Source organism: Stenella coeruleoalba, assembly GCF_951394435.1.
Source record: "Stenella coeruleoalba genome assembly, chromosome: 15".
Classification (NCBI taxonomy): Eukaryota; Metazoa; Chordata; class Mammalia; order Artiodactyla; family Delphinidae; genus Stenella; species Stenella coeruleoalba.
The window spans coordinates 66,499,477-66,523,588 of record NC_137161.1 but is presented as its reverse complement, the minus strand read 5'-3'; the positions used below and the strand labels follow the sequence as shown (position 1 = coordinate 66,523,588).

Genomic DNA, 24,112 nt, shown 5'->3' with positions numbered 1-24,112 from the left:
CCTTCAGTGCGCCGGCTCCCGGAGGGTTCCAAACAGTTGGGGGTTGGACTGACTCCAGCTTCGGTTCCGGGAGACCCTCCTGATCGGCCTGCCGTCCCGGGGCCATGAAGAAGGCCGTCCACAAAAGCGTTAACGGTAACTGGGTGATGTCCTAGGGACCAAGACTTCTTCACTTTTCCTCCTCTGTAAAATGGGAAAGTCACACTCTTGGGCCTCTCACGATCATTTGTTTACCAAATTATAATTTACATACAGGAAGAGCCCCCCCCCCTTTTTTAGTGTACAGCTTTGTGAGTTTTGATAATCATATATCCACGTTTAACCACCACCACAATCAAGGTGTGGAGGTCTCACCACCCCCAAAATTACCTTGTGATGAAGCCCCTTTGCTGCCAGTGCCTTTCGCCACCCCAGTTCCTGACACTCCTGATTGTTTTCTACAGTTTTGCCCTTTCCATGGAGAATGTCACAAAAATGGAATCATATGGTATGGAGTCTTCTGAATCTGGCTTCTTTCACTTAACACTGCTGTCTTTTGAGACTGGGCTTCATAGTAGATTATATCATGAGCACTTTAATTTGCAAGCTGAGGTTGGAACTCAGACCCTGTCTATGATGCCAGTTCTCTGTTTGCTCAGGAGCCAGAGGCTCGAGGAGGGGATGACCTGTAATCCTGGAAAGTCTTGAAGATGGTACCTTCTTTATACTAGGTTACTTATTTTCCAGACAGAGAGCATCTGTGGTTTGGGGGGAGGGGGAGGTTGGAGATAGGCAAGGACACTTGCTTGGAGTCGGAAGGGCCATGAAACCGCCCAGCTCCCTGCAGCTGGAGATGTGGGAGCATGGGAAGCCCCTCCCGCAGGAGTGGGGAGGACTCCTGGGCCCCCCAAACACCACAGTCACATGGATTTGGCAAGGTAGCAGTTTGTCACTTCTCCTTAAGGGAAAGTGTTGTGTGTGTGAAATGCTGGAAGAGTGTGCTGAAAACAAGTTTCCCCAGAAGCTTCCTGTAGACTGAAAATGAGTCTCCTCAGAAGCTTCCTCTTGGGGGAAAAGAACTTGTTGTTTTAAATCACTCCTCCATCTTTGAAACTTTTCTTGTGAGATTTAGTTTTGTAGAAAACATACTTCAACACCTCCCTACCCATTTTTCCTGGATTTTCCTCCCAAATGCTTTTTTTCTACTGTCCATTTCCACTGACATTGCTTGGGTGACATGCTCTGGGTGAACGCAGTAACTCATTTCTCACTTCCACTCTGGACTCCACAATCCATATAAGAGCCAGAGGTTTTTGTTTGTGTGTTTCTTTGAAGGCAGACCTTAGCTTGTCCTGCTGAAATTGCTTCTAAGCTTTTCTGTGAGGTAAACCTGCCAAGCAGCCTGTCTGCTCTGCCTTTGCCCCTCCTGCCTGCCCCCTACTGGTCTCCTTTATGTTCTTTCCTGTCTCAGAATCTTGATCTAATTTGCTCTCTCCCATCCTACTTTGCTTACAGCTTTCCTGTTGGTCTTTTCGACCTCAATTCGGATTTTACCTCCTCTGTGAAGCCTTGGCCCGCCTTCCTCACGGGAGATGTTAGCCTGTTGGTCACCCTCAGAGCTCTCTGAACTTTTCCTTCATAGCATGTGTCACAGTTTGTTGTTCTAAATATGTTTACATGATTCACTGATATTTGTCTCAGCCACTAGGCTAGAAGATCCATGAGGGCAAGAAACACTTACGTTTCCTAGCACACTGCCCGTATCAATAACTATTTGTTAAGTGAATGGATAATAATAACTAACATTAATTAAACATTCACAGTGTGCTAGGCACTGTGCAAAAGCCCTTTAACTATCTCCTTTAATTTTCATAACAACCCTCTGAGTGGACATTTTTATTATCATCACTTTACTGATGAGGAACCTAAGGAAGAGAGAGGTTGAGTAACTGCCCCAAGGGTCTGGCTTTCTACTGTCATGCTGATGTCTAGGTGAAGGACTAAAACACATCTCTCCTTTTTTAGAAAGACAAATCGGCCTCAAGGTCAAGCCATCTGTACACAACTTGAGCAAAACTCAGGAGACCAGACTCACTGTGGGCAGCCTGGGATTAGGCCTGATCATCATCCAGCATGGGCCCTACCTTCAGATCACCCACCTCATTAAGAAGGGGTCTGCAGCCAGGGATGGAAAACTCCAGCCAGGTGACTGTGCTTTCCCCATGCCTCCCAAACACTCCACCGCTTTCTCTCTCCCATCTGCCTTCAGGGAGACTCAGGTTTCACTGTAACAATGATAATGATGACATTGTTTGAGAGCTTTCAATGGGCAGGCCAGTTGGTATTACTTGTATAACCTTCGCTGTTGGGCATTTTTATTCATTGAATTCTTACAATAACCCTCTAGGTAGGAGCTATTATTGCCCTTTTACAGGTGAGGAAACTGAGGCTCAGTGAGACTGAGTTCCTTGTCGAGGTTCACCCCCATCTAGCAGGTGGGATTCATATACAGGCACAGCGTCACTCCAGCGTTTATGGCTCTCTGTGGATAAAGCTTTCTTCTTTTGTAGGCAGTATTAATCATCATTAACATTTAGAAGCATGATCTTATTTCACCTTTCTGGCAATCCCTGAGGTAGAGTCTACATTAAAAAAAATTTTTTTTAATTTTTTAATAGACCTTTATTAGAGTATAATTGCTTCACAATACTGTGTTAGTTTCTGTTGCACAGCAGAGTGAATCAGCCATATGCATACATATATCCCCATATCCACTCCCTCTTGAGCCTCCCTCCCATCCTCCCTTTCCCACCCCTCTAGGTCACTGCAAAGCACGGAGCCGGTCTCCCTGTGCTATGCTGCTGCTTCCCACCAGCCAACTATTTTACATTCGGTAGTGCCTATATGTCAATGCTACTCTCACTTCACCCCAGCTTCGCCCTCCCACCCCATGTCCTCAAGTCCATTTTCTATGTCTATCTCTTTATTCCTGCCCTGCACCTAGGTTCATCAGTACCTTTTTTTTTTTTTTTAGATTCCATATATATGCATTAGCATATGGTATTTGTTTTTCTCTTTCTGACTTACTTCACTCTGTATGACAGACTCTAGGTCCATCCACCTCACTGCAAATAACTCAGTTTTGTTTCTTTTTATGGCTGAGTGATACTCCACCGCATCTATGTGCCACATCTTCCTTATGCATTCATCTGTCGATGGACATTTAGGCTGTTCCATGTCCTGGCTATTGTAAACAGTGCTGCAATGAACATTGTGGTACATGTCTCTTTTTGAATTATGGTTTTCTCAGGGTATATGCCCCGTACTGGGATTGCTGTGTAATATGGTAGTTCTCTTTTTAGTTTTCCAAGGAATCTCCATACTATTTTCCATAGTGGTTGTATCAATTTACATTCCCACCAACAGTGCAAGAGGGTTCCCTTTTCACCACACCCTTTCCAGCATTTATTGTTTCTAGATTTTTTGATAATGGCCATTCTGACCGGCATGAGGTGATACCTCATCATAGTTTTGATTTGCATTTCTCTAGTAATTAGTGATGTTGACCATCTTTTCATGTGCCTCTTGGCCATCTGTATGTCTTCCTTGGTGAAATGTCTATTTAGGTCTTCTGCCCATTTTTTAACTGGATTGTTTGTTTTTTTGCTATTGAGCTCCATGAGCTGTTTGTATATTTTGGAGATTAATCCTTTGTCAGTTGTTTCAGTTGCAAATATTTTCTCCCATTCTGAGGGTTGTCTTTTTGCCTTGCTTTGGTTTCCTTTGCTGTGCAAAAGCTTTTAAGTTTAATTAAGTCCCATTTGTTTATTTTTGTTTTTATTTCCATTACTCTAGGAGGTGGGTCAAAAAAGATCTTGCTGTGGTTTATGTCAGAGAGTGTTTTTCCTATGTTTTCCTCTAAGAGTTTTATTGTGTCTGGTCTTACATTTAAGTCTTTAATCCATTTGGAGTTTATTTTTATGTATGGTGTTAGGTAGTGTTCTAATTTTATTCTTTTACATGTAGCTCTCTGGTTTTCCCAGCACCACTTATTTAAGAAGCTTTTCTCCATTGTATATTCTTGCCTCCTTTGTCATAAATTAGGTGCCCATATGTGCATGGGTTTATCTCTGGGCATTCTATCTTGTACCATTGATCTAGATTTCTGTTTTTGTGCCAGTACCATACTGTCTTGATTATTGTAGCTTTGTGGTATAGTTTGAAGTCAGGGAGCCCGAGTCCTCCAACTCCGTTTTTCTTTTTCAAGATTGCTTTGGCTGTTTGGGGTCGTTTGTGTTTCCATACGAATTGTAAAATTCCATATGAATTTTTTGTTCTAATTCTGTGAAGAATGCCATTGGTAGTTTGATAGGGATTGCATTGAATCTGTAGATTGCTTTGGGTAGTATAGTCATTTTCACAATATTGATTCGTCCAATCCAAGAACATGGTATATTCCTCCATCTGTTTATGTCATCTTTGATTTGTTTCATGATTGTCTTATAGTTTTCTGAGTACAGGTCTTTTGCCTCCTTAGGTAGGTTTATTCTTAGGTATTTTATTCTTTTTGTTGCAGTGGTAAATGGGAGTGTTTCCTTAATTTCTCTTTCTGATTTTTCATTGTTGGTGTACAGGAATGCCAGAGATTTCTGTGCATTAATTTTGTATCCTGCAACCTTACCAAATTCCTTGATTAGATTCTACATTAAACCACCTTACAGAGAAGGAATCAGATATTTAGTAACTTGTACCTTGTCACACCAAGGAGTGGGGATTTGAACCCTCTCTGTTACACTCTTTGTCAGTACTGCCCTGCTTCTCTTGGCTTTGGGTGAATGAATTTTCCATCCAATTCAAGACGTTTTCCCAGTGCCTACTCTGGGCCTGGTGCTGTGCTCAGGAGTCAGGGACGCACAACGGGATGGTAAGGTGGTGGGAAGGAAAGACCATTCAGTGGGAGCTGGCCTGAATTCAGGCCCAGGCTCTGCCACTTTCTAGTTCTGTGACCTTGGACAAAGTCCCTTAACTTTCCTGGCCTTAGTCACCTCATCTCTAAATTGGGATAATACCACCTTTGTCAGAAGTTGCTAGGATTTGATGAGATAATCTTTATGAAAGTGCTTTGAGGACTACAGTGCTATGGAAATACTGGCAGTAATTTCTCTTAGGCTGTTCTTACTTAGAGATTCTTTAGACTGGTATCTTTTTCGTTGTTAACCAAAAATGATTGTGGTACAGGAGCCCCCAGTGGATTAAACCACTGGTTTGCAACTCTGGTTACCTATTAGAATCGCCTGGAGGCCTTTTAAAGCAAAAATGCCTTGGCCCCATGTCCCCAGAGGTTCTGATTCAATTGGTTTGGCTTTGGGGATAGGGCAGTTCATGGTTTAAAAGCTCTTCAGGTGATTCTAATTGCAGCTAGGGTTAGAAGCAATGGATTAAAGAATTAAGTAGATCAATGATGCTATTACAAAAGTTTACCTCACCTTAAAATCCAAAGCATTTTCTCCACATAGAAAATGGTGCTGGGGAACAAACTGACAGAAAGAGAGTTCTGGATGCTCCAGACCAAAAGAACTCTAGGCCAGGTCCCATGGGCCTTTTCTGCTTGTTCTCCTTAGCTTCTCTGGGGTCAGGGGACAGATGCTGGTTGATAGCCGGAGTGCACACTCACTAGAGTGGGACAGGAGTATGCTTTCATGCACATGAAACAGGATCTCCTGGTGGGGCTACAGTTAGTGGGCTCCTGGAGGTCAGAGGCAGTCTTGAAATCACCTTTTAAATCCACAACTTACCTACAGCACTGGCACATTTATTATGTCTGTGTTTGATAAGTGAATAGCAAGTGAGTATTTGTCCTAGGCATTTTGCAAGGTGTTTCCACATCTATTATCTCATTTAATCTTTGCAACACTCCTGGAAGGTAGATAACAAAACATAGAGCCTTAGAGAGATGAAGTAATTTGTTCAATACAGAGGTAAGTGGGTGGTCAGAGCTGAGACTTGAAACCATATCTGCTTAGAAAGCCCATACCTTTGACTAGAAAAGAGATTTCAATAGAGAATAAGTCCAGGGCCCCAAATCTCTTCATGACAAGTCAGCCACTTCTCTTCAAGGTCTAGGTTTCAAAGACTCTGTAACTCAGTCCTTTTGACAATAATTATGAGATTCTGAGAGGTGATGAACCTGATGTTTTTTTGACCCCATTACCTCCCAGCCCCATTATTTCTCATTCATGTGCTTTGAATTTCTCTCTTTTTGGTGTTTAATAATAGGGCTTCATCTTGATTTCCTAATTAGTTTATTCTGGCTAAACTTTAAAATCCTTTTGGCTAGTATAGCTTTAGTATAGCTTTTCTCCCTTTTCGTGGAGAAATTAATATAGCTTTGAAGGTAAATACAAGTCATGCACTGGTCACCACCCTCACTAGGCCACATTCATTCAATAAGCCTTTCCTGAATGCCTGCTCTGTGTAGGCATCCTGCTAGGCGCTGTGGTATAATGATGAACCAGACATACATGGTCTCTAACCACACAGAGCTTATGGAATTTACAGCCTAGTTTGTAGAGATGGTAGTGGCTTGGCTGCTGCAAAGTTGATTAAATACAGGTAATCGAGACAGTTTATATAATGTGGTTCCTATAGCCCATTAAATCAGAAAGAAAATGTGTAATGTTGATATACATAAATACTAAATTGGTGTTTCTTTATGAAAGGCAATGTTAATGTCTATTGCCGGAGTACTCACATTCACACAAAGATATGTCTGGTTTACGGCCAGGAGGGTCAGGGAATTAAGCTGTTTATTTTCTGCCCTCATGATAAAAGTCACCCTTTAACAACATAATTAAGCAGAATGACAAGCCATAAACACTCCTTTTAAGATTAGGCAAGTAAGCTCATCCAGTGACGTTTTCTTCCTCCCCCCACCATTTTAATTAACCTCCATAGGGTGAACAGTTTTAGATCACACAATCTGCAGGTTGCCAGGAGAAGCCCTATTTCATTCTGAAGTTAGCCCCAGCTATTTTTAAAGACCAAAGCAGAAGGTTTTCTTCACCCTTCTAAGTATTCATTTTCTTTAATACTGTGAACTTTTGTTGCTGATAGGATCTAGCACTATGGAAATTTGTCCTTGGCATTCCTTGGAGGCTTCCTTTGGGATCAGCATAATTCCCAATTATAGCACAGTGGGGAGTAGTATCAGAACATGTACTTCATCTTGACTCTTTTCTCCTCTGACGTTAGGCTTCAGCTGTCTTTGAGGTTGATTGAGGGGTCTCTAGCTTCCCATGCACAGAGAGGTGAACATGTCCTTTGGGACTCATTGGGGTCACTTTATCCGATGTTAGCTATAAGGTATCCATGACCATTTGGCAGGATGTTGGCAAGAGCTGATGACTAAGATTTTACCCAATGTGAGTCTGTCTGTCCTTAAAAAGCAATTTCCCTGTATTCCTTCCTCTCTTGCTGAATGCCCTTGTAGTAGTCAGAGGTCTTCAATGCAAGCAATAGAAAAGTTCTGTTAAGGCATTGGATTTAGAACACTGAGTCTGACAGAATTGCCAGAAAGCCTGGAGAACCAGGTTTGGAAAATGGTGAGAGAACAAAGGGCCATGGAAACTGGGTGCTCCTGTCACCTCTCTGCATCTCCCGCTCCAGGTTCAGTGACCCAGGGAGACTGACAAATAACTGGACCTAGTTTACATGTTCATGCCCTAGCTGCTGCGTACAAGTGAATAACTGGGCTTTTTAACATCCAGTTTGGAGGTCCAGGAGCTTGCTGTCAAGATGTGGTTCTCTTCCTATCTGCTGGGGGCTCAGGAGCTCCATGGTTGGCCATCACCCTCCCCTGTCTGTTCAGCACTGTGCTATGGTAGGGGACCTAGCTGTCAAATCCCTTTGAGCTGACATACTCTCTGTATACATAGCTTAAACTTAATTAAAGCATGCTAATTGTCCAGTGTTTCATGTAGAATTACTTGCTCAACGAATACTATGTAAGGGCAAACATTAAACTGAAAGGCTTGATGTTTAATATGGTCTGCTTACTGTGAAGGGCATTGGAAATGGCCAGGCAGGTATAATAGAAAGGTCATTTATTCACTTAGTGTTAAGTGGTTTTTTCTTTAATAGTAATAGCCATTTATTTTACTTGAAACACATTTTTAGAATCCTGAAGGATGATTCAGATTATAAATGGTTTTTAGCCTCTGTCACACCAAGGACTTTAGAAATGTTGTAAAAACGTGCTACAATATCTACCACCACACTATTAAGAAACATCTTGCATGTATTCTTCATTATTCAGAGGATACTTATGTCACTAAGAGGGTCATTTTTATTAAATAAAGGCTGAAGCCTGGCTTTGGTTCAAAATGAACCAACAATATGAACCCATAAAATGAAATACCTCACCCAAAAAAAAAAAAAAAGAAAAAAGAAAAACATCGCACAATAAAGCCAGAAATGGTATGATCCTTTTAAACCATTATCTTAATTTTACCAATTTTTTTTCCTTTTTCAGGTGATGTTTTGATTACTGTTGGCTATGCCAATGTGTTAGGATATACTCTTCGAGAATTTTTAAAGCTTTTGCAACATATCACCATAGGAACAGTGCTACAAATCAAGGTTTACCGAGATTTTATTGACATACCCCAAGAATGGCAAGAAATATATGATTTAATCCCTGAGACCAAATTCCCAATTACACAGTAAGTAGTTAAGTTTAGGAAATCTTTGTTATACTACAGAATTCCCAGGGTCTATGAAGTAGAGTCTTAGTTTAATGTGAGAACTATCAGTTGGACCATGTAGGAGGGATTGATGACAGTGCCACAATTTAGTGGGTTTCTAAGTCCTTTTGCAAAGTACAATCTGTAGGACCTAATATGAGGCAGAATGATAAAGGCAAGAGCCTTGGACATGGAGTTTAAAAAAAGACCAAACTATCCAATGGCAACTCCACCTCCAAACTTACATGCGTGACTCCGCCTTTTCCAAAGTTAGCCCTTAAACATGTGCTGTGAATCCCATTTCCTCGTTTGTCTCCGGCATATTCAACTTCTCTCCCTGGATCCTTCCCAATAACATTTAAGCCCTTTTAAAACCTCTACCATCTTAGCAAACCCCACCTAATTCCACTCTCCTCTCCTTTCCCTTCCAGCCACTGCCCTGTCCCTTGACTCCAAACCCATTGAAAGAGCTGTACTAGACTTTGCCATTTCCTCAGGAGACACCATTTCCCCCCTCAGTGCAGGCCTTGGCTGAGTCCTTTTTCCCAGGGTCACCTACAACCTTCATGCTGCTGATTTCAGTAGACTCTTCTCAGTCTTTATTTTGCTTGGCTTCTGAGCAGCATTAGACACTGTATACTCAACTCTGGTTGATACATCATGTTCCCCAGACTTCTGGGATACCATACTCCCATGATTTTCCTATTTCCTCTAGTCACTTCCTCTTGATCTCCTTTTACCCAACCTCGGAGTTCCTCAAGGTTTAATCTTTGGCTTTCTTCTCTCAATCTCCTAAGCAAACTCCTTGATTTCTCTAAAAACAGAACTACCATATGACCCAGCAATCCCACTACTGGGCATATACCCTGAGAAAACCGTAATTCAAAACGAGACATGCACCACAATGTTCACTGCAGCATGGAAGCAACCTAAGTGTCCATCGACAGATGAATGGATAAAGAAGATGTGGCACATAGATACAATGGAATATTACTCAGCCATAAAAAGAAATGAAATTGAGTTATTTGTAGTGAGGTGGATGGACCTAGAGACTGTCATACAGAGTGAATAAGTCAGAAAGAGAAAAACAAATACTGTATGCTAACACATATATGGAATCTAAACAAAAAATGGTTCTAAAGAACCTAGGGGCAGGACAGGAATAAAGATGCAGATGTAGAGAATGGACTTGAGGACACGGGGAGGGGGAAGGGTAAGCTGGAATGAAGTGAGAGAGTGGCATGGACATATATACACTACCAAATGTAAAACAGATAGCTAGTGGGAAGCAGCCGCATGGCATAGGGAGATCAGCTCGGTGCTTTGTGACCACCTAGAAGGGTGGGATAGGGAGGGTGGGAGGGAGATGGAAGACAGAGGAGATCTGGGGATATATGTATATGTATAGCTGATTCACTTTGTTATAAAGCAGAAACTAACACAACATTGTAAAGCAATTATACTCCAATAAAGATGTTAAAAAAGAACTTGATTTCAGTGGTTTCTATTAGTATCCATAAATTAATAATTTTCAAATTGTATTATCTCCAAACTTGTATAAACATCCACTTGATATCTGCATTTGTATGTATCATAAACCCCTCAAACTCATTATGCCTAAAATCAAAAGCCAGCTTGCCACTGTCCTAGTGGAAGAACACTCACATAGTCAAACAAGTCAGAAATTTATGGGTTGTGCTTGATTTCTCCATCTCCCTTTTCTTTAAGTGACAAATTCAGTGCTCTGATGCAAGAGTGGTCCTTATTAATTCTGACCAGATTACTGACCACTAGTTGCTACAGCTGTGCACCTTTGCTTATTGGGATAGGCTCAAAGAAATATGGCTAGGGGCTTTACTAAGACTAAAAAATGGCCCATATTCCATAGACATTACTTTAGAGTCCAACTTGTGGCCCTAGGAACTGATATGGCCAGCACATGTGCTTTGCTTGTCTTCCTCAGTGTTTTAAACACTGTAGAGAGAAAGGAGGATACGTAGGGGGGGCTTTTCCAGGGGGCAGTAATAAGCTATTTCTTGACCTAGGCAGTAGCTACCAAGGTATTTATAATTTTCTTCATTCAACTTTTTTGCTTTTTTTTGTGTATTTCAAAATTTTTTTTTTTTTTTTGGTGGTACGTGGGCCTCTCACTGCCGTGGCCTCTCCCGTTGTGGAGCACAGGCTCCGGACGCGCAGGCTCAGCGGCCATGGCTCACGGGCCCAGCCGCTCCGCGGCATGTGGGATCTTCCCGGACTGGGGCATGAACCCGTGTCCCCTGCATCGGCAGGTGGACTCTCAACCACTGCACCACCAGGGAGGCCCTCAAAAAATTTTTTAATGAAAAAATATTTGAATCGCTAAATTTACAAATCTAAGATTTCATGCAAAGAGTCTTTATCTCTGGTTTCTCCTGAAAAAACTAGAAGATGGGCTTGCATTCCCACACGGTGACAGTGGACTAGAGCTGGGCAGTTGTCCCCTTCAGATGACAGATTGGGGAAAAAATTCCCAATAACTAAGCCAATCCTGATTTGATTAAAAATCATTAATGATAATAGTGATAACTGCTTACTATGTGGTGGGCACTGCTTTACAAGCATTATACCATTTAATCCTCATGCCAATTCTTTTTATTTATCCTCGTTTTACAGATAAGAAAACTGAAGGCAATAGAGTGTATAAATTTGCCAGAGGCCACAGGGCTAAGTGGTATATGTCTGTCTCCAGAGCAGCAATGTCCAATAAGAACTTTCTGTGATAGTGGAAATGTTCTGTATCTGCGTTATCCCATGTGGTAGCCACTAGCCACAGGTGTCTACTAACCTCTGAAATGTGAAGATTTGTAACTGAGGAATTTTAAATTTTATTCAAGTTTAACCAGTTTAAATTTAGCAGCCACACGTAGCTGGTGGACCTTGTATTGGGGAGTTCAGCTCCCGAACTTGAGCTCTTAACCATTTGCTTATAGAACAACTACATTCTAAGCTGAGTTTGAGATTCAGAATATTAAAAATCTAAGGACGGCAGTTTGACCATTCAAAAGCAAACACAGAACAGCACAACTTAAGTATGAGGCTAAAATCCACAAACTTAGGAACAATATCAATCATGTTCTGAATCCCTTTCTTAATAAAGCAAAGTGCTTGCAGCTAAGGCATTTTAGCATCTTACGTGGAAGAGGGCGGGGAAGGGGCAGAAGTGGAAGGAAAAGGCTTATTTGGTATGACTTCCTTCAGGAGCAAACAGCACTGTGTGCACAACGGAGAGAATACTCCATATGCTGCTCTGGGCAGGCCTAGTCGTATAAAAACTGTTTCCAGCTAACCATGACCTCTGCTGGCTTGTGGCGTCACTATCTAATGCAGTTCAATAAGAACCTGGCTCTGCCGCCTGTCCTTGATGGTTATCTAATACAGTTACAAAGGATGTCCTTTGCACTCTGAAGGCAAACTGTTCTAGTCCTGAGATCTGAATCTCCTTGCACAGCACTAAATCAAGGATTAAAAGAAAATAGTACAATTAAGACTAGTGGCCCTTTGTAAAATTGACTCCACACCAACTGTCATTTCCAGAAGAGATAAACTTTAGGAAAGGCTTCAAAAGCTTAGGAGCAAATAAAACAGGCAGGCCTCCAAGGATGTTAGTGAAAACACCAGTAAGTCTGATAGCTTGGAGGGACTGGGGTAGGGAAGAAATCTATTTCCTATTAGCAGCACAGAAAGTAACAGAGAAGGTAACCGAGGTTCATAATTACAAAGGTCTGGTTTTGGATCTGCTGGCAAATCCAGCACCAGAATGAGAGGTAGCAGGTAACAGACAGCATTTGTTCAGGAAAATAATAGCAGGTGCACGTGCTGCCATTAGAAAAGTTCATTAGAAAAGTTTGCTGTTGGCAAATTACAAAAAAAAAAGTCTTTACAAGTTTTTGGATGGCAACAGCGAGATGGAATAGTGAATGATGAGACACCTGGATAGAAGGGTATTCTACAGATCCACATATGTAAACCCAGATGAGAAGCAAAGAATGATGCTCAGGGGAGGAAAGAAAAAGACTCAGATTAGCATGTTGAAGGTCTTTGAGGGCCATTATTTCTGGACGTCCCCTTGGAAATCAGTAATATTCTGTTATTGCCGACCCCATGTGACCCATGAAAACTGAGTTCTGTGGAGGAGATGGCCACATTGACCTGTCATTCTGTGTGAAGTGAAATTAACCCACCGTTAAGGCCTGCTAATATTCTGGTCAATAGTCTGGCTTAAGTCTGTGCAAAGCTTTTTAAAGTAATGTGAAATAATTTAGGGCAGAATTTGATTTCCATTTAGGAATGGAAACAAATTTAAAGGTAATTTTTTTTTTGGCCGCATCTCGTGCCTTGTGGGATCTTAGTTCCCCTACCAGGGATTGAACCTGTGTCCTCGGCAGTGAAAGCTCAAGCCCTAAGCACTGGACTGCCAGGGAATTCCCTAAAAGTAATTTTAAAAAGAGAAAATTTTCAATAACACAGAAAGGTAGTGTTAAAGCTAAATTGTATTCTTTCTTTTACGAACCAAAGCAGGTTGTAAGACAATCTCTTAGGTGATAATGAATGTTCAGACATTAAGAATCCATTTCATTCACTATTCTTCTCATTTCAGCACAACAAAGAAAACTGAGGAGGCAAAAGATGACTCTTTCACAAGCAGTGATGACAATGAAGATGCAGTTTTAGATAAAAGACTTAAGTACTATAAATATCCACGGTCCACTGGGCATTACCCTGCAAGGAGACCGATGTCTATCTCCAGAGAATGGCATGGATATAAAAAGAAGAACTGTACTTTTAGTGTAGGAAAAGACAGTAACTGTGACGTGATGATTCACAGAGACCACAAGAAAGAAGTGAGGGCCCCTTCTCCATACTGGACAATGGTGAAGCAAGACGACGAAAGCTCCTCCTCCTCCTCGGCCTCCTCTACCTCAGATGCATTTTGGCTCGAAGACTATGCCCATGCTGAAAAGGGCAAGAGTGAACCTGTATCAAAAGTTGGTTAGGAGGCGACTTCCCTGGCCCCTTTCTCTCGGACCAATGAACCTCGCCCGGGAGCGTTCCCAAATAAAGCTTGCTTAAGTTCAAAAAAAAAAAAAAAAAAAAGTTGGTTAGGCAGCAGTTTGCAAATCTGTGACCACAGGAGCATTTGTCTTGAAAACACCCATTTTTTGTGCACTGCCATGTATACATTTGCTATACTTACAGGAATATGTACAGACTTAACATTTCTCTTTCACGAGTGTGTTGTAAAGCCTTTAGAGACCTTCTTTAGTGTGATATCCGAAGATTTCCTTGGGGTTTCACAGGCCTCACAATTATTCAGATCCTTAGGACGCTCCTTTCTGAGAAGAATGTCTCATCATTTAGAAAATGCAGCAGAGGAACCCAATATCAGAATGTGTAAACACAGTAGAGAATTTTACTCTTCAAGTATCACATTTTACTTTAGTTTCTCGTTTGTAAACTTCAAGTGCCCTACTTAAAAGAAATGAGATTTTTGCCTAGTTGTTCACACTAGTTTTTTTCCCCCTTTTCAGCCCCACTTTTACCTTTTTTTAAAAAATATTTATTTATTTGGCTGCACCGGGTCTTAGTTGTGGCATGTGGGATCTTTCATTGTGGCGTGCAGGCTCAGTAGTTGCGGCACAAGGGCTCTCTAGTTGTGGCACATGGGCCCTAGAGCGCTCGGGCTTAGTTGCCGCACAGCATGTGGGATCTTAGTTCCCCGACCAGGGATCCAACCCGTGTCCCCTGCACTGGAAGGTGGATTCTTAACCACTGGACCACCAGGGAAGTCCCCCTACTGTTACTTTGAATGTTGGGTTGATAGTTAATTACTTGAAAGAGATAGGATAGAAACAGATGAGGGAGAAGGCGAGGAAAAAAACCCACAAAATTCTGCCACAGTGAAGATAAAATGAAGCAGTGCGAATACAGGATATGACTGGCAGGGAATTTATATTTTTCACAAATAACTCTTTCGCAAAAAAGGCAAAAAAGGGGGTAAAACCCAGACCATTTAATTATTCTTACCCAAGAAGACAGACTTTTAACTGTGTTTATCTTAAAAAGCCACCAATAATAATCTGGAAATAGTTACTCTGATAGCCACTTAGCCTTAATTTTTAATAGTTTCTCATGCTTCTGTACTTATTATATTCCTGTTCTCCTTTAAAGCATCTAAAACAAAAACTCAGCATGTATCAAATACTTGTTGATTAACTGATTAGGAAAAACACAAGAAAAACATTTAAACAGAAGTTTTATTGACTTTAGGTCAGTTGGGAACAATTACCTGCATTTATGCTTTTTGATATTTCATCTCACTGGAAAAAAAGATAAATGTTACATTAAAGACTTTTCACTTTCACATACTTGCTGCTCTTAGTTGAGAAAATGTTCAGCTCTTTCCTGCAATATGTGTTTCAGTACTACAACTCATCAACGAAAGGTGTATGCCCCAAATTTCCACTTGCTGCCATTGACTTCTGGCCAGAAACAAACTTCTTTGCAGCCTTTAAGTAAACAAACAAAATAAGACAGAAAGTTAACAGAAATAAGCAAGTAGATAAACTTGTTCCTTTGAGTATTTCATCCTACGTGTGACTGAGCAAGTGTGGTGCTCTAAATAGGAGCGTAGCTGTTAAAGAGGGAAAAGGAAAACCCTTCTGACGTTGCAAAACAGGGCAGAGTCTCCTTGAGCAGAGCTGTACTTCCCTGCTTTGGTATTGCAATGGCAAATAGTCTGAGTCAATAAAAATAAACTGATTGTTAACTTAAAAGTTACACTTTATATCCTAGTATTCCTTATGCCGCTACTTTGAGTCCAAAGGCTGGTTGTTTAGGTTAAGTGCAATACCACGAGGAGCAGTCCCACATTATCTCAGGCCAGCTTTTTTAATAGACAGTGTTGCAGGCAGCTGGGTTGGACTCACATGATAGTATGGTATATAAGATGAGCACAGCCATTTGGAAGAGTATGTAATGATGAACTTATGGTTCAAGTGAAATCAAGTCAGGGCTGCTATCTTAAAATAGCCTGCTTCTTTTTTCTATCCCCAAGGGGAGACCCCTTGGTGAGAAGATGGTTAAGACCTCGACCATGGAAGGGGAGTTGGCATTTTTAATACAGAAAGGACTGATTTTGGGTTCATTCTGTAGTTCATGTACTTGTTAGGCATAGCAGGGAATACAAAGAGGTATAAGACATAGTCCTTGCCCTCAAAACAACTCAATTTTATAGGAAACAATATATGTGGGAAAAAAAAAATAGAGCAGGGGCAGGAGAAGGTCTTATGTTGAGAAGACTAAAGAAAATCTTGAGATGGTAGATTGCGAAAGATTGGCAGGATAGAGTTTATTTCTTAGGAGTGAGGAGGAAAATACCAAACTTGACAATTAGGTTGAATCGTATGAAACTGCCAATATTTGACTCTTCTTGACCTTTAAGAATTTAAAATGGTTTAACCTAATGGTAATTTAGTTGCATGAGGAAGATACATCACCCTGAGTTGACAAGGAAGCTATCTGCAGATATGGGGATGAGCCCTTCTGCCTCCACACCAGGTACATAAGCACCAAACACCACGAGAACAGCATATACAACCCAAGGAAGGTTACGCATTCCTTCTGAAACTGGATCATTAAGGACAAGTTATTTGATGTTAAATAAATTTTCATTTGCTTACATTTATGACATCAGCGTCAGCTACCGAGTCAATCTGCTGAAGGACTGTGGATGGCGGCACATATGAACCAGCAACTAGAGCCTGGGACCCAACTTCATCCAGGAAACCCTCAGAAGACTCCACTGACATTAGGTACCCAGCTTTCAGCTTGTTCCTGTCCAATAAAAGGTGTGCAACTAAGGCAGATGCCAGTTTTACAGAGCAAGGCAAAGTATGTTCCCACACCTTAAACATGTTTGGGTAAATATACAAACTAAATAACAGCTTTGAAATCTTACAGTGCTAAAGGTCTCCATTCTATTTCTTCAATTCACCAACTATTTTAGATACATTTTTGGTGATGGTTTTAGGTATCTCTATTAAAGAACATCCCTATGTGGGCTCTTCTCACTGTCCCTTTAGCAGAATGCTGTGTGCTGATAATATAACTTCCCTTAACCCCACCCCTAGTCCATTTGTGTGCTGGGATTTGTCTCACTGAGGGTAGGGAAAGTGGGGAAGGACAGTATAGGTCTTATAAGTCCCTGTAGCTTAAATATGGGCACAAAAACATCAATTTGAAATAAAACAAAATCCAATTCATTCTTATCCCAGGAAGAAATTATGTTCAATAAGGCACTTGAGTTATTTAACTCAAACTAATCTCCTTGGCACTCTGTAGCAAGACTTCCATTTAAACATAATTACAATTTAATGTAGCAATTTTACCACACTGTCCACTTAATTGAAAAAAGATTTTACCTGCAATAAACTTTACCAAGTGATTATTAGTTTGTCCCTTCAGCAATGACACCTCACCTTCTCTTTTTCACTATAGGAGGAGTAAGAACCTTACAAAAAAAGTATCAACTCCATCAAAATGGCAGAAAATAAATATATCTTGACATTAACAACCAAAATTCCATTTTCTAAATGTTGCTGTACCTGATAAGAACTGTGCCACACTTATTAAGAAAATACACTTTCTTAAATAAATTACATTTGAAACAGATTTCTCCTAAGCTTATCCATTGTTTCAATTTATTATAAGGTTTGTTTCTGATGCAATCATGCAGAGCTGCATCCTATCGATCCTTGGTTCCATGTATACAATATTTAATAAATTGTGTTGTACTTATTTGAGAGATGCACTTCTTAGTGTGTTCAGTATAACAAAAGTAATAATACTAATGAGAACAGAAATGGTAAAAGACTGTTCCCTCCTGGGTTGTAATTCACCCTGTCATATTTCCTTTGTGGGCAATACTAAATGATCATAGAGGCCTCCGGAGTTTTAGGATTCACATTCTGAATTGTCCTAAATGGATGGAGTCAAATTTAAATGTTTTAAACTCCTGTATGAAAATGCAAGCTGATTTCCAACTCTGTCCAAAGCCTGTCTCTTTTAGAGAAACTCCCAGAGCTACTGAGTTAAGAGGAGTTGTTAGCACTTTCAATGTGGGAATTTAAAAATCACCAAATAGGAGACAGATATTGCAATCTTTTAATCAGATACATTTTTTGGTCTATCAAATCAGTAAAGAGGAAAAAGTTGCCAATGGTTATGGTGGAACAGGCACTCTCATATATACTGACAATGTGCTTATCAACTGGTAAAACCTTTCAACATTGTGACTCCAAAATATAAAAATAAAAATATTACATAAACACAAACGTATATTTTAACACACAGCCTTTCATTATAATGTTTATAACTCTTGGCCCAGTTGCGAATCTATACCAAGAAAGTAATATGAAATACAAAAATGTTTTAAAACCCAAAGATATCCTTTATAGTTTATAATTTCAAACTGCCAACTTGTTGAAAATGTCCAATAAGTATATTTTGACACACCAATTAAAACTGTTTATGACAAATTTTTAGTAATAAAAATAAATGGAATAAATGCAAACAGCATTATAATGTTAAAAAAACAGAAGAATCATTGGTAGGGAATGAAAAATAATTTTTGTCTTTGTAATTTTCAATTTCTACAATAAACACTAATAAGTATTATTTATTAACAAGTATATATACAATATTAACAATTATGTTTAAAAATGGTCAAGAAAATAATCAAAATGTTAACAATTATATCTCTAGGGGGTAGGAGTATATTTCCCTTTCCTTTTAAATACTTTTCTGTGCCTTTCAATCCTTTTGTGTATTTATTACAATAGTGTTGTAACTAGAAAAAATACAACTTTCAAATAATTGAAACATGAAACATTAATATTGAAACTTACTTGGCAACTTGGACATCTGTATTAGAAAGGTTTCCTTGAGCAACTGTTTTTACTTGGTTATAGGCAGCCTTGATAACCTAGGATAGACAAGTAAAAGCTGGTCATCTTTGATCAGTGCCAAAGTCTGCTGCAGGGGCTTCTCTGGTGGCACAGTGGTTGAGAGTCCACCTGCCGATGCAGGGGACACGGGTTCGTGCCCCGGTCCGGGAAGATCCCACATGCCGCGGAGCGGCTGGGCCCGTGAGCCGTGGCCGCTGAGCCTGCGTGTCCGGAGCCTGTGCTCCGCAGCGGGAGGGGCCACAACAGTGAGAGGTCTGTGTACCGCAAAAAAACAAAACAAAACAAACAAAGAAACAAACAAAAAACAAAGTCTGCTGCTGCAGCATTCAAATGCTCCTCTACTGAGGCAAAAACAAAAGATGGAAGGTTAGTTCCAGAGAAACAGTACAGTGTCCATTTGGAATTCTTAATTCACTACGTGCTGCTTACTCTTCCAATGTTCCATAAAGCAGCTGTTTGTACAATATCCAAGTGGCCAAGTTTCTTAACAAACGTTAAGTGGCAGAGGGCAGAGGACGGCAGTAGGGTTTAGGAAAAGAAAACTCAGGGATTTATAATTGCCTACAAAGAATAAGCACCTCAAAATTTTCCCAAGACTCTCAAAGTATCATGTAATTAATCTGCTATCTCTTACTATTCACTAAGAAAAAAGTAGTAATCCATACATAGCCAATCTGAAAAGCCTGTCCATACCTGGAGTGCTAGAGTCATGAAGGAATCAACTTCTAGTGATGTGGGTGGGTACTGGGTAAATATATGTTGAATAAATAAATTAATAATAAACCTGGCCCATGATTTTCTCCCTCCCAACCCTGGCACCATTCTGGGTCTGCTACTTACTGTTCTTTCTAATCACCTAAACTCTAGGACCTTCATTTCCCCTCCAGGTGAGCTACCCATTTCCATGGCCATACCCCAGACATGCACATAACCTAGATCTGACCTACCTCTGAAATCCTCAATTCCAAGACCTCTGGCCTAAGTCTTTTATCACACTATCCTTATCTTCCATTTTATCAACATCTCTAGGTCCTTGATTTGCCCACTTTCAACCTATCAGGTCCCCCTGGCTTCACTTCTTTAGCCTAAATCCATGAATCATCTCTTCAATCACTCTTGCCAGTGCTTCCAACTTCCTGCCATCTTTTCATACTTCTGACCTGCCTACTTTGCAAGATTCCAGCCTGGGATCAACCCTACTGCCTGCCTCCTCTATTTCTGCATTAGGCTAGACGTCTGGCTGTACTATGCATTTGTGGTCACTTATCTCATGGAGACATCTGTACTGCTGTTATGCTCATTCTGTGTGCATCTAGCCACTCATCTGTCCCAAACCTCATTAGTTTCTTTAAACTCTCCTCCTCTCTCTTATTCTCAAAACATGACTTAGCCTCCTACCTTATCAGGGATGTACTTCCTCATCTTCCCGACATCCTCTTCTCCCATCAGCCTTTGTGTCCAAGGCTAAAATGTCCGATTGTACTTTGGATCCTGCTTGCTCTTGCTTTTTCAGACTTGATCCATCTATAATTTATCTCCTATATTCGCTCCAATTTTCTTTCCTTTCAGTGTGAATGTCTCTTCCTACTTAATCTCTCAGTGGAAACTCTCCTAAAACTACCACCCACCTCAAGTCTAAGCTCCACCTGCCTGCACCAACTTTGTATTTCTCTCTTCCCATTCATTCCTTAATATTATAAATTTTAGTTCACTTCCAATACTCTGATAAAAACTGATAGTATCACCAATATTATCCTAGTTTGCTAAAACTACCAGACCTGTCTGTGGTAACTAAACGGATGTTAATCCAGAGTATATCGAAACAGTGTTAACCATTCTCTCTTTCCTGGCCTCCAAACGTGCCAGTTTCTCTTCTTTTTCTTTCTGTTTCTTTTTGGCCATTTTCCTTAGCTTGACCTTCAGTTTTCTTCTCCTCCAACCTTTCACGTGTAACCCTGACTTCAACACACTCTTTATAATGATGACTCCCAGTATACATCTTGGCCTTGACCTCAACTGAGTTCTTCATTTAGATATCCCAGAGACAACTCAATGCCACATGCCCACACAGAACGAAAATACCAAGGAAACATTTCCTCCCTCTTTTCTGGAAGCATCAGTATATGCGTTTTTCATTTCTAACTTTCCTCCACAGCAGATAACACTTTAATGATAATACACTATACAGAACTCTGATAAATCATGGCATTCAAACATTCCATGTTCTTACTAAAAATATATTAATGGGGGAAAAAATCTTGTGAGAATTGATGAGTTTGCAACTTACATCTCCAGCAGCTGCAGCCTGTGAGATAGTGTAAATCCCAAAGAGTCCAGAATCTGAGTAACTGGCATTAAAAGCGGAAACCTGAAAATATAATGAAACTTTACTGTATGTCATTCTACCAGGTAAAACAGGGCACAATTTCCCTAAGGCTGTCTAGACAAAAACGTATACCTTCACAGTATAAGCAAAGACACAGATTAATATTTCACTTAAATGGTTCTATTAAGGACTGAAGTGTTCTATATACAGGTTACCTCTTTCACAACTGTAATGTTTTAGCTTTTCTCATTTAACTCTTTCTAAAATGACGGCTCACTTTCCTTGATATTTTCTAACCTTTTGATGATTAAAAGTTAAGGCAAACATTAACTTGTGAACATTACTACTGTAGATTCAGTACAGCTGAGTGGTATAAATCATGGGCTTTGGCATTAGATAAACCTGCTTTCTTCCCTCTGCTGTTGGTGGTGACTTCCTTTTCACCAATTCGCTTTCACTTCTCCTATAGACTAAAATTAAAGGGTTAGGAAAAAAATTTCTGCTTAGTATCTATTATTCAGATGTCCAAGGGAGCAAGAAGTTTAGCCTCTGGAAAACGGGTATTTCTGTCTGTAGTCTGAGTAGAGTGTTAAGTTCCTTAAGGTGGACATGACACCCTAGTAAAGTGCTTTTCAGTGTTTATGTGGACCGTTTACGTAAGGATCACTTGAGTTGTTATTAAAAATGTAGACTTTCAGGTTCCTACGACAGATCTACTCACTCAGATCACTAAAGATGCAGTCTGGGATTCCGAATTTTAAATTAGTGTTCCAGATGAAGTTTGAAAACCATTGGTTTGGCCCATACGAAGCATACAAAGATATGCACTTCAATCACCTGAAGTTTAATTACAATTCTGAGACTAACTAGTCATCCTCCAAATTTCTGGCCAAATTCTGAAGTAGGAATTTATATTAATTTTTTTTTGGTGGATTTATCTTTTAAATTTATTTATTTATTTATTTATGGCTGCAATGGGTCTTCATTGCTGCACGCGGGTTTCCTCTAGTTGTGGAGAGCGGGGGCTGCTCTTCGTTGCGGTGCCTGGGCTTCTAATCGTGGTGGCTTCTCTTGTTGTGGAGCACGGGCTCTAGGTGCACGGGCTTCAGTAGTTGTGGTGTGCAGGCTCAGTAGTTGTGGTGCATGGGCCTAGTTGCTCCGCAGCATGTGGGATTTTCCCGGACCAGGGCTTGAACCCATGTCCCCTGCATTGGCAGGCGGATTGTTAACCACTGCGCCACCAGGGAATTCCCAGGAATTTCTATTATATTATGTCACTGGATTAGATTAAACTCCAACTACCCAAAGCATCATTAACATTCAATGGTGAAGAGTAAAGCATGAAGAAAAGAAAACAGAGTAGACCATGAACCAGGAGAAAGAAAATCTGGAGGATATCTAATTAAGGACTAGGACTAATTTAAGATAATGGTTTTTGGGAATTCCCTGGTGGTCCAGTGGGTAAGACTCTGAGCTGCAGGGAGCCTGGGTTCGATCCCTGGTCGGGAAACTAGATCCCATGTGCATGCCGCAACTAAGAAGCCCACACGCTGCAACTAAGAAGCCCGCATGCTGCAACTAAACATGCCGCAATGAAGATCCCACGTGCCACAACTAAGACCCAGTGCAGCCAAAATAAATAAACTTAAAAAAAAAAATAAGATAATGGTTTTCAAACTGTGCTCCAGGGAACTCTAAGGTTCTGTACAGAAGATTCCAAGGGTTTCACTGTCAAGTAAGCCTTCTAAACTTCTTTAAAAGCAAGAACTTTTGTGTTGGGCATTGCAATTGGGGAATGGCACTGATGAAAAAGGCTCCTCTGCTAAAAAAAAAAAAAAGTCTGACACTACCACTAAAGTATTAAACAGAGGAATAAAAAGAGAAGATGACTGATTTTAATTTTCACCATTAAGTGTCAAATGGCCAAAGACTCAAGAGGCATAAACCTACCTGTGCCATGTACTATTGCTGAAATTATGAACGATACTTAATCCTACAATTTAGTACATTTGTTACTTTTTAAAGATATAATTGAAGGTCACATGGGGCATTACATTGGGCAAACTACCGTCACTCATTAAATATTTTGCCGGTTGACATTTTACATTCTCGATTTGAGTATCATTATTTTGAAAGCTTTAGCACTTTCCTCACTGTCATAAAAAGGTGTCTTCTAAGGCAACATAACTTTTGGTTATGGTTAAATGTCATTTTTTTCTTTTAACTTAATCACAAGCTGGAGGAGCAGGTCTGTAAGTAATTTCTTGCTGTTTATCTTGTACACTTGGTTGGAAAACATGAAGGGCAGTGAAATTCAGGAAGTAGCCACAAGAATAGAAGGGGACAGAAGAAATCAGAAAAAATGACTAATTAGAATCTAGGGGAATGTTTAATATCTAAAACTTTATTCTAAAGGGAACTGAAGTGTGAATTTCTGACTTTTTAAGCATTCGATTCTTCCTTTTATATTAGAATAACAGCAAGTTTTTGATAGACCCACTAAGGTACTAAAATTAAGCCTGGCTGTCTCTTCAATTTTACAAAGATTTTCTTTGTGTTCATCTTAATTTTGTTTTTTTTTTGGCCACACCGCGTGGCATGTGGGATCTTAGTTCCCTGGCCAGGGATAGAACCCGTGCCACCTGCAGTGGAAGCACGCTGAGTCTTAACCACTGGACCACCAGAGAAGTCCCTCATCTTAAATTTTAAAAGCAGATTAACATTAAGAGCAAGTTATCAGGACTACATCGTAAACACTGATCCTGTGAAAACAAAAGGAAAGATATCGACTGTTCAGACTCACATCAAATGGCTGGTGAATTCCCTTGGCAACAGCTTGGTATAGAGAGCTGGTGGCATTGCTGCCCCTCTTAACATGTGGTCCAGCACCGAGGACATGCTGGAGAACACTAAACGCATTTGCTTCTGCACTTCCTGCAGCAGCACTTTCTGCTACAAGAGCAGCATGGACGAGACTGTCTCCATTCTGTTCTCGAATTTCACCTGGGGCCAGGTAAGGCAAGAGCGAAGAAAGTGGCTTTTGGTTTTATTCTTCAGTATTC

General features: G+C 40.4%; 2 protein-coding genes across 2 annotated transcripts in view; one reads left to right on the top strand and one right to left on the bottom strand.

Annotated features, from left to right (window-relative positions):
* Positions 1–104: 104 nt before the first annotated feature.
* PDZD9 (PDZ domain containing 9) lies at positions 105–14,368 on the top strand (the record flags this gene model as incomplete). The annotated part of the gene is made up of 4 exons (XM_079945468.1): positions 105–135; positions 2,005–2,184; positions 8,510–8,699; positions 13,357–14,368. 4 exons carry the CDS (start codon positions 105–107, stop codon positions 13,751–13,753), a joined length of 798 nt encoding a protein of 265 aa, XP_079801594.1. The 3' UTR covers positions 13,754–14,368.
* A 573-nt stretch (positions 14,369–14,941) lies between these two features.
* The window catches only part of UQCRC2 (ubiquinol-cytochrome c reductase core protein 2), a 31,500-nt gene continuing 22,329 nt past the window's right edge, over positions 14,942–24,112 (bottom strand). Inside the window, exons 10-14 of the mRNA XM_079943849.1 lie at positions 23,854–24,053; positions 21,012–21,092; positions 18,665–18,741; positions 16,439–16,592; positions 14,942–15,265 (exon numbers count right to left, since the gene is read on the bottom strand). Of these exons, the coding sequence (XP_079799975.1) occupies positions 15,182–15,265; positions 16,439–16,592; positions 18,665–18,741; positions 21,012–21,092; positions 23,854–24,053 (596 nt within the window). The 3' untranslated portion in view covers positions 14,942–15,181. The remainder of the gene's footprint in view (positions 15,266–16,438; positions 16,593–18,664; positions 18,742–21,011; positions 21,093–23,853; positions 24,054–24,112) is intronic.